This window comes from Elaeis guineensis, chromosome 10 (genome assembly GCF_000442705.2).
Source record: "Elaeis guineensis isolate ETL-2024a chromosome 10, EG11, whole genome shotgun sequence".
Classification (NCBI taxonomy): domain Eukaryota; kingdom Viridiplantae; phylum Streptophyta; class Magnoliopsida; order Arecales; family Arecaceae; genus Elaeis; species Elaeis guineensis.
The window spans coordinates 15,024,593-15,035,378 of NC_026002.2; the positions used below are offsets into that span (position 1 = coordinate 15,024,593).

Consider the following 10,786-nt stretch of genomic DNA (forward strand, 5'->3'; position numbering starts at 1 on the left):
TCAGATGCAAACCCTACATACATAAGCCATCATAAGGAAGTTATCATGCAAGAAAATTTCCAATTTACTAAATTTTTATGTCAGCTTACGGCCTTTATTAACAAGCCAAATGGCTGGACAACTTACTTCCAAGAATGAATCAGTGCACCTACAACAAAGATAAGTGGGGAAAGCACAACATGCAATTACCTTCAACAGGCTCACAGCATATGAAAATATATCGATAACAACCATTTCGTAGCCCAAATTATCAAACACAAATGGGAAGCTTAAGGTTTCATGAGATCTAACACAACAGGTTTTTGGTTAAGGGAAAATTTAGTCAATAACAGGAAAAAAAAGATGCTTCAGGTTGATTGCGAAAATCATACCCAAGTGACAGCAGTGTAAGAGAGATGATTTTAAGTTAGAACCTCATCTGAAACAAAAATTTACAAAGAAAGACCTATCTCCAAAAAAGGAGCCCACAAAGCTCAATAAATGATTTGAAGTGTTGAATGATTATTGTACAACAATGGCACGTCTGATTTTGATGATTTTGGATGTTAAAGATCAAAATTGTCCAGCAGCACAAACTGCAAAATTGTGGTTTGGATGCAATCTTTACACTTGAAAAGTATGTAAACACACTCAGTGTGGTTTTGGTACGAACCCATCAACAGCAAAGTTTCGAGTAGCTGCTGGTAGTGCTAACCGCATTCCATCTAGCTCAGGCTTTGCAATCACTTGGCAACCAAGGCGAGACCTACAAAAATGGTTTCACAGCTTATTCCAAATAAAATATGAAGAGTATTTAAGCTTTTCACAGGAAGATTCGCATACGTTTCAGTAAGCCCAAATGCTAGATCTAACATGTCATTTTCTTCATCTGCTGGATCTTCTAATTTGTTGTAGTATTCCATATCCTGATAGGAGCTTCCCAGTCAGAGAATGCATCAAAGTCATATTTATACACACACAAAGAGAGAGAAAGAGAGAAAGAGAGAGAGGGCTGGACTTGGCTCCACTCAACTGGATCTGCACTCAAATCCAGTCAAGCGTACATTGGACAATAGAGGTTTCACATCAATGATCCGAATCATTGGATATGATCTACTATCTTTAACTGCTTATATACTAAAAATCATATAATTCGGAAACCCCTAGCCTATGCATCCAATATCCAGAAAAACATATAGTTTAGTGTTATTTAGACTATCCACTTTTGGACTGGTTGATGTATAGACTAGGTGTCTCTAAATTACATGGTTTTTAATGTATGCAATCTAGATATAGTAGATCACATCCAATAGCTCAGACCATCAACGTGGGAACCCCCATCATCCAATTTAGATCTGACAAGATCTGTGGAGATCCACTCAAGTGTAGCCCTATACGCGCGCACGCACGTGCACACATGTGCGCGCGTGCACGCGCGCATACACACACACACACACACACACATATATATATAGAATAACCAAGAACATACCATCACAATCACATGGCAGGTAGAACAAGCTAGCGAGCCCTCACATGCTCCTGAGGACACATCAGAAACATAGGGTTAATTGAAACTAGATAATGAACCCTAAATAAAGGTATGCCATGGCATATGCAACAATTTCTCATCCAACCCTCATATAGATAGAAGTTTCATGATTCGCATAACTCTTATCAAAACTGTATATGTAATATTTGATAATTGGATATGGTCAAGTGAAAGTACGTGACTACTGAGAGCTACTTCAGCAAACCAATAATTGTTGACTGCAGAAAAGCTCAATAAATTCACCTTACATATAAAGCAGATCATTATAAAAATCTTATATATTGTCTAGATATCACAAGGGAAAAACCTTCAAGTTCTATGTCATTTTCATGGGCAGCTTCTAACATTGACATTCCCATAGGAACCTGGATGACCTTTTCCTCACCATCTTTATCAACAAACGTCACAGTTATCCTGCACAGTTTACCAAAAACAGTTATGATGAAAGTGCTTCTTGACTTTGTGGCAGAAAGTCTGAGCACTCTAAAAGCATAGAAGTACATTAAAAAAAAAAAAAATCATTTTGTTTCAACATTCAAGCTTGGATAAATAAATAAAAAAGAAACAATAGACAGATTAGTGGATTTATGGCCAAAAGAAATTGCATAAAGGAAATAATGCATTTATCAAATATGAGGCATTTATTGGATGCTTGGCAAAGGTTTATGAGCTGCATCTAATGCAAGAGAAATCATAGATATTTTTAATCCAAAAGGGAGATGAAGACAAACTATCTGCAAAAAACACACCAACAATCAACAATGAAGGTTGTGGTTGGAGATCCTTTACTTGCAAATCATGATTCTCTAATTTATATCGTTCAAAATATTTTATACATGATGGATATCCTTTTGGAAGAGGAATGTGGTTGTTTATAGGAAATGTTAAAACATAGAAACACAAGTAGATAAATGAGGAATAGCATGAATCAAAAACTCCAAGATTAGAAAGTTCCAACTCCATGGTTCTCAGAATTTTCTAAATCTTAAAATCAACCCCAGGGACCTACTTGTCGATAACTATATCCTTTTCTAAAAGGTATAATATTGGAACATGTTATGGATCTCACACATCCAAATGCACCCGACATGCCTCCAAAAGCTAATGTTTGTCAAATGTTTGATATCTTTGAAGAAGTAATATAATGTCTGAAAATGTATTTGCACTATAAACAATATATTACCATCAAAAGGAAAAAATAAATAAATGCAACAGGAAGACAACAACTTGATTTCAACACTAACAAACAAGAAATCTTAAAATATGCATGGGTCATATTTAATACCTTACAAAGAATTGACTTCCCATAGAAAATTGAATGTCAAAACATGGATCACATGTACATCATGAAATGTAAAACCACATAAAATAAGTGGGCTACATCATAAGATCACTTAGTAAGTTACTATGAAACTAAATGATCAGGAACTTACTTCTCTTTTTGTTCACTGCTTTCCTCTTGAGCTTTACCAGTGACTGCAGTAGAAAAGGAAAGACTTTTCTGAAAAGGACATGTCAATGGTCATAAAACATCATGATTCATGTACTCTTCAAATAGGGACATCAAAAAACTCTCAACATATTATCCTGATAAAGAAGCTGATCCTGTGAAAATCAATTATTACGTTAAAGTCCAATGATAATTTGATCGTACGTACATGCATATGTACATGTATATGTATATATACACATACACACACACACACAGAGACAGACACGCACACACAGTATCATGGTAATCATAGCATATGTATAAAAGTTTTTTTTTTTTTTTTTGTTTGATAAGAATAATTAGTCAAGAACGATAAATGATTTCCTATAGTTATACCTAAAAACTAAACTAGGAAAAAATAAAATCAAATAGCAACCCAATGATGAGGTAAGGCAAAAATGACAAAACTGCAAACTTCAAGTTGTTAGAAAACCCACAATCTAACTATCTGGCAAAAGTTAAAAATATCTGCATAGGATTTTACTTGGACACTGGTAAGTCCCACTTTAATTTTACTCTTAAAAATGATATTCCCCAAAAAACAACAACAACGAGGATGTGGAGGAGAAGGATGAAATCTGCATGCATTCTTGTCACCAAAACCGTGACAGATTTGGTTACATAACACAATGAATATTAGTTTTAGGAAATAAAACTGACCGTGGGGTATAAGTAATGACTGGAAGGCCATTTTACACATCCTCTTCTAGTTACCCAAAACTGACCTGCCAAACATGAGCTAGCTAGTGTCAACCTAAACCAGTAAGAAAAATTGACTTCAGGAGGCAACATGCATACTTGTAGTAAAGAAAACAGTTATTTAATTAATATCATGGAGTAGAATAAATATCATGAAGCAGATTGGCAAAAGGACAACAAAGCATATCAAAAAAGTAATCTCAACAGGATACAGACTGAGGGCTTTTCGATAGAGTAGCAGCAAATAAGATAAGCCTTCCTTGACAGCAACAAAATATCATAAAAGAAACATAAACATCAGTTTGGTAAGTTTTCTGCAGTAACCTAGAATGAAGTTGCAATCATGATCAATAAGCCAATCTTGCATTGGAAGCTTCTTTTATGGACTAAGTTTGAATCTTGTGAAGATTTTGCCTTATATGGATCAATAACTGAATTGTTATCGATAAAATCATTTAGAGATTATTATATTTGTTAATATTTTTCACCAAACTATGTTCATTGCTTGCTGGATATTCATCTAATGAACCTAGATGACATGTTTCTATGGGACAATTTTCACCATAAAAGCTGATCACATGGAGAACCTTCAGAAATTTAATTCAATCACTAGTTACCTCATCATTGGTTCTTCTGCAATGATCATGTTCAACAGTGACAAACGTGACTTTGAAAAATAAGTCAGAAAAGCATAGCATAATCAGGGACAATCTTGCCTTCTCAAATCAACATGGTCTTAGTGCTACTTAAATTTTTAAAGCTCCCCATTCCTATAGAGCCCACGATCTTTATTCATCTGACAGTCAACCACAAATAATATCGATACCATCTAATGAGAGCATGGTCACTAAAAACAAGACAAACTAAATTTAGTTTAAAATGAAAGAAGAGAAACGGGAGATTTAAGAGGAGAGATTGATTGAGAACAAAAGAAATGAGAATTAAGGGAAAAGAGAAGGAGATTTGATGAGAGATAATATTTTATATTCCATTTTAAATTCATGATAAATCATAGACCATGGGAGGACAACTCCCAAACATTTAACTGCTATGCATATTGAGCGACAATAGACATCAAGTAAGCATGCACCAACGGGCTGATCAAATGAATCCTAAATCTTCTAAAGATAAAGGTAGTCCAAAATTTACTGCATCGACTTCTATACTTGACCCCATGTTCAGACATTGAGATAATTTTTGGCCCCTTGTCCACACTAATTAAATTAATCGTATCAGCAAGCTGTCAAAATAGAGTTTAGCATGCTACTGAGTGGTCTTGCACCTTCATCGAATATAATTAATATCCAGATGCCTTAAAAGGCCATAAAACTTTGAGCTTCGTGTCACATTCTAAGAGTTCCACTATGGGAAAAGAAAGGAAAACAAAAAGAAGATAGGGGCGAAATTTAATTACTTTTGAGTCCTTAAAGCATATAATTGTCAAAATCGGAGAATCTAGTCATCATGAAAAGCTTATCCATTCAATTAGTTATTTCAAAACCCAACTCTGCCTGAGAAGCTATTTAAGAGTTGAGGCACTTGATGTTGTCACAAGATTTCTTCAAATTGACTACTTTGATGCAATAATATGTCACATAAGATTTATGATAACTATTTTAACTTCCACAACAGACTACAGTGCTCTAGTTAAAGCAATTGATAGTAATTTTATCAAACAAGGTGTTCACTAATACATTGTCAAATTCTCTCAACCAACATTCAAGTGTTAGTGAATGACAAGTTAATACCAGCATTCAAAATAAGTAACATGGAACTATGGATTCTCTTATAAACTTTTTTAATAAAAAAAAGGCATCGAGTCATTTCTTATTTTTTATTTATATTGGCACAGCACAACATGCATGCCAGATGATGACTGACACCATGGTAAACGATACAAGATCGAATTTGGTCGATATCATACCATATTGATCATAAATCGTGATGGTTTGGGTCTTGATACGAAATGAAGCCCAAACCAGTGGAGACCAATCCTTGCCAAGCCGAATTGCTCAAAAACAAGCCATTCAGGCACTTTAGTCTAATAAAGGCTTGGTTTGGGCTTAATTAGCCTCTCCCCCTAAACAATTAAGTGAGAAAAGAACGCACCTTCTTCTCCCTCCATTTCACACGTAAGAAACATAAAAAAGGAGAAAGAGAGGTGGAGAGGAGAAAGAGAGGGAGAGAGTGGAAAGATGAGCAAGAAGGGCAAATTCTCAGTCCACATATAAATTCAATTCATCCCAATTATAGTGGTTTGACTGCAGCTTTACCCTTCCCCCCTTCTTAAAAACCCAATCCTCCATCTCCCATGCTCAATGATGAAGCCAAATGATGCCACCATCGCTGCCAACAAGGCCTGCAAGCCCTATGTCTCTCCCCCCCACCCCCGGCCCCTCCCTCTCTCCCTTCCTCTCCCTCTCTCTCTCACCCTCTATCCCTCCCCCTCGATGATGATGGCCTCTCGGTCCTCACCCTATGCCTCAACCGCTCCCACTCCCCCCCCCCTCTCTCCCCCCTTCCTCTGCCACCCCCTCTCTCTTATCCTCTCTCTCCTCCCTCTCCCCCTCCCTCTCCAGCTCTCCCCATTCTGGTATGCCTCGAACTAGCATGATATAGACCTATGGCATACCGAACTAACAGCTAGTTGGTACGCCTCCAACACCAGTTCAATGAACCTTGCCTAAAATCATACAATTATGCATCAATTTATGCTTTTGAAATGGCAACTAAATAGTTAATGCTGAGAATTGAATTCCAGACTACGTTATTGGTCCTAAAAGATGTTTTAATGCAAAGAAAATATTGTAAATAAAGCAACTCCATGAATTAAAATAAATTTAACGAAGAAAATTTAAACCTTATGTTTTTTGGAATCCCATCGAGTTGTTCCCCTTGCAATATCCTCATATATGAGATATGAAAATTGGGGAACTAGGACATGATGTCAAGATTACAAAAATTAATAATAATAATAATAATAATAATAATAATAGTGGGGAGAAATTTCTTTGCTTTTTACGTTATTTCAGCCTCTCTCATGACATAATTCTAGATCAAAGATTTAAGTGCCAACATATGCTAGTCCATATTGTAAAGCATATACCATGTCCGTCCATATTGTAAATCACATATCATGGTGGTGTGATGCTGGCATGTAGCATGGTTTCGTGCCCAAGGTCCCCAAAAGCTGGGCATTGTCAACATGGGCCTTGTACCAACAGAAACCGAACAAAAAGACATACAAACCCTTTATTTTGTCTCCTACACTTATTTTACATGCAAAGAAGGTAGTTGTTTCCGACATCAAAGAGCATGAAGCTCATGGAAACCACCATAATTGTGATATACGTAATATCAAGCTATAGTATGAGTTGTATAATAACTACTTCACAGCTATCATGCAAGTATATTGTAATTACAATATAGTTGTAATATAACAATAGTACGAGTACCATATAAGCAATTATCTATGTTATAGATGTAATATAAGTGTGGTATAACAATAATGTAACTTCATTATAAGTATAGTATAACTATAGTTTACCACATTATAACTAAAGTACAATTATATTAAGGGACTGTTTGGATATTTCTATAGACCTAAGTTGAAAATCCTATAGGATTCATAGATTGGGATATGCATTTAAGCATGGCCGTGTCTCAACTAAACATCACCTAGCCCAAATCCAATGGGAAGGAAAAAAAAAAAAGACCTCTATCGGTCTTTTTTCTTCTGGTAGCCCAAAGGGTAGGATCTTGGCTGGATTTAAACGAGCTCTTAGAAAATGCAAGCTAGATGAGACAATAGACCCAATTTCTATAGGATTTTCAACCCAATCTTATAGGAATATTCAAACAGCCTCTAAAATTATAATAAATTGTAACCATAGAATTATACAATCATATTGCAAACATAGCATATAACTATAATATGGATCTAATAGAACTTTGGAAACTGTAGATTAATACAACCATTTTGTAGATATAGCATATACATATAATATAGAGCTACTATAACTTTAGTATAAAAACCAAATCATATTTACATTACAATTACAGCATCATTGCAACATATCTATAGTATAATTGTGATCTTATTCTATTAAAACTAAAGTAACTTTGGTCTAATTGTAGTACACCTATACAAAACTATAATATGGATGGTATAACTAGAATCAAGCCATACAGCCAAAGAATAACTTCACATTACATTATGCTTTTTTGTAATGACTGTTGCTCATTTGATGCATTTTTTATTGCTTATATGTCACTAGGATGTAATGCTATATCACAATCCTAAAGAACACGTGGCACAATAATCAGCATATGTACATGTATTAATTTTGGATTCACCAACTGCCCCTTTGCTTTGTAGTTTGGCAACATATGAGTGTAGGATACCATTTGAACCTCCAAATATGTGTATCTTACCATGCCTATGAAACTGACTGCAACCCACAGCACGCCAATAATCGGCATAACATGACATCCAGCACAAACTATGCAAATTCAGCAACAGACCACAACAAATCACTTAAATCATTGTTCTAACAAATCCCACACTGAGAATACCACTAAATATCATTCTCGGCTCATATTTTGGAATATTAAAAGTTGGAAACACAACACTAATGATATATAAAATTAAGCCAAAAAAATTAAGCCAAAAAAATAAATAAATAAAGATACCTATTCCAGACTCTTTCAAGAACCGGGCCCCAAGTTGTGAGAACCGAGAGAGAACCATGATCGGACCTGATACATTAATATAAGTTAACAACACGAATACAGAAAGTGTAAGAAACTTCTTCAGATAAGTGGAAACCTGAACGCTAGATAGGGCTTGGAGGAATAATCTTAGCGACAGACCACATTCACTAAATCCCGTATAAAATTGTACTTTAAACAAATAAAACAAAAAGAACAACAAAAATGCAAACCTCCTTTGGAATCGATGGTGGGAGGATAGGTGTGTGCACAGTTTGGATCGGGTCGGTTTAGTGGTACTGTTGAAACTGAACCAACTTAAACTGGTCTACTAAAATCCAAATTGAGATAACCATATATGAAAAACCGTTCAAACTAACCCAAAAGTTTGGCTCGGTTCAGTTTATCAGATCGAATGGGCTACATGGGATTCCCACAGATGGGCACAAGACGATCGTTGGGCTAAGTGAGCTTCCCAGCAGGTTGGAGTGCACTTTCCTTGTTTGAAAGAATCCAATCATAAACGGAAGCACCGCCTCAAAAAATAAATAAATAAACAACTAAAATAAATCATTTTCTTCGGAAACAAATTCACCCTAGGAATCTAGTAGAGCGTTCTTGATCTAACTTTCCAAAGAAAGAAATCAATTACATTAGGAAACTAAGAAAACCTTAAGAAATCAAACATATCTGAACCATTTCATCTCAGCGTGAGAAAAATAAAAACAGAGCCAGAAGAAATCATTAGCAGAAAAGGAAATCAAAGAAATCATTGCTGGCAAAGAGCGTAAAGAAAGAGGGCGACATCATTCCCGAACTTGAAATGGGATAGATGGAGGAGGATTTGGCAATCCGCTGAATCCAGCGTGGGCGCCGGCGGTGTAGAACCTCTCAAGTTATGCGGGGCCGGAGCTCGCCCTCTCCATCGCCGTCCCTCCGACCAGGAGATCGAAAGCCGGCGGCAAAATCTCGTACGACGCCAAGAGGCCGCGAAGGGAAAACAAAAACAAAATCGAGAAGCCAAAAAAAAAAAAAAACCGAAGCTGAGAACACGTATTTATAGAGCCAGGCGCCAAGCGAAGGCTTCTCCTCTCTCACTCTCCTCGCTGGCGACTGGGCGCGAAAGAAGAAAGCTCATGACTCGATATCGAGAAGGGATCTCACCTCAACCGCAGAACGAGGGGTTGAAGGAGGACGGGGCGAAGGACACTGGCGGTTCTCGCTCTGCTCCAGCGAGGAGAGCGGCGCACGGGCTGAGTCGAAGGAGACTCGGGAGAGGCGGGAGCATGAAAGGATCGGGCGCGGCTAGGGTTGCCGAAGAGGATGAACGGAGTTCACCGCCTTCTTTATATTTGCCCGACCGGTTCGGACAGCTGGGTCTAAGACTTCGGACCGGGTCGAGCCAGTAAAGGATTTCTTCGTGAACCGGGTCGGTAAATCAAACGGATGAACCGAGCCGACTCGAATTTGAGCTTCCCGGGCTTACTTTATAACCGTTTCGGTATAGCTCATCCAAAATCATGTTCCCTCTTTTTTTTTTTTTTTTTTTTTTTTGGTGAAAAATCATGTTCTCTTTTTTTCCAAAACAGATCATGCTGATGACTCTTGAATTTGCCAAGCCAAACAACATGTAAGAAATTCCTAGGTGATTATTTTCTATTTCTTTATTTGTTTTGAGGAAGCTAAATGCTTGAATTGAAATTTTGAGTTTAGGCTAAATCTGAAAGAATAGTGGGAGATGCATTGAGTTTAGTATTTAAACAGAACGAAGGTAAAAAGTAGATTATGTATAAAATTTTATGTTGCTTTACGTAAGTAACTAAATTTGTATTTGTCAAAATCAAGCTATCACCGAATTGTCTTACTATTTAAAATACCATAGCATTCTGTTCATAATATTAAATAAAAATATACATACGATTCAAACATATAATTCTTTCTAACATAATATGCAGTTAGTGAGATATTAATATGTTTGAAGAATCATAATCAAAAGATTTTACAATTTTATCTTTTTAAAGACATCTCGCATGGGATGGATGGTCCCTTCTTACATAAATCAAAATCCTTCTTGGCTCACAATTAGTGTAGGATTAATATGAATAGATGGTCTCTCCGTACATAAGATAAAGTTCTATTTAACTTACAATTAATATGAGATTAATGGTGCCTGTCCTCTTACATTATAATATAGCCTCCGATATTAAAGAGAAATTTATGAACTCGAAGGGCCTACAATTATAGACACGGTTCCTTATTCGATATGTCATAGAATATTATCTATTTTGATCTGTATATTTTATGATCTTATTTTTTTAAATTTCAGTCCAAAATATATCTTATATAAAAAAAGT

At 36.2% G+C, this 10,786-nt stretch overlaps 1 protein-coding gene across 3 annotated transcripts; it reads right to left on the bottom strand.

The window, feature by feature from the left end:
• Positions 1–450: 450 nt before the first annotated feature.
• On the bottom strand, positions 451–9,746 carry LOC105053053 (adrenodoxin-like protein 2, mitochondrial). Of its 3 annotated transcripts, XM_010934061.4 has the most exons (8): positions 9,597–9,746; positions 8,415–8,480; positions 3,684–3,748; positions 2,965–3,032; positions 1,839–1,945; positions 1,472–1,521; positions 823–905; positions 451–745 (listed from the first exon to the last, which is right to left on the bottom strand). In XM_010934061.4, exons 2-8 carry the CDS (start codon positions 8,470–8,472, stop codon positions 631–633), a joined length of 546 nt encoding a protein of 181 aa, XP_010932363.1. In that variant the 5' UTR covers positions 8,473–8,480; positions 9,597–9,746; the 3' UTR covers positions 451–630. The 3 variants fall into 3 exon arrangements, with proteins under 3 accessions (XP_010932363.1, XP_010932365.1, XP_073100872.1); XM_010934063.4 differs by lacking the exon at positions 3,684–3,748 and having other exon boundaries at positions 2,965–3,007; positions 9,597–9,735; XM_073244771.1 differs by lacking the exon at positions 9,597–9,746 and having other exon boundaries at positions 2,965–3,007; positions 8,415–8,482.
• Positions 9,747–10,786: the final 1,040 nt, after the last annotated feature.

Excerpts from the sequence above, each read along its gene's own strand:
- LOC105053053 (XM_010934061.4), bottom strand. The coding sequence starts at position 8,472 with ATGGTTCTCTCTCGGTTCTCACAACTTGGGGCCCGGTTCTTGAAAGAG. Across the intron at positions 3,749-8,414 it reads CTTGAAAGAGTCTGGAATAG|GTCAGTTTTGGGTAACTAGA; the intron begins GTATCTTTATTT and ends CATGTTTGGCAG. Across the intron at positions 1,522-1,838 it reads AAATGACATAGAACTTGAAG|GAGCATGTGAGGGCTCGCTA; the intron begins GTTTTTCCCTTG and ends ATGTGTCCTCAG.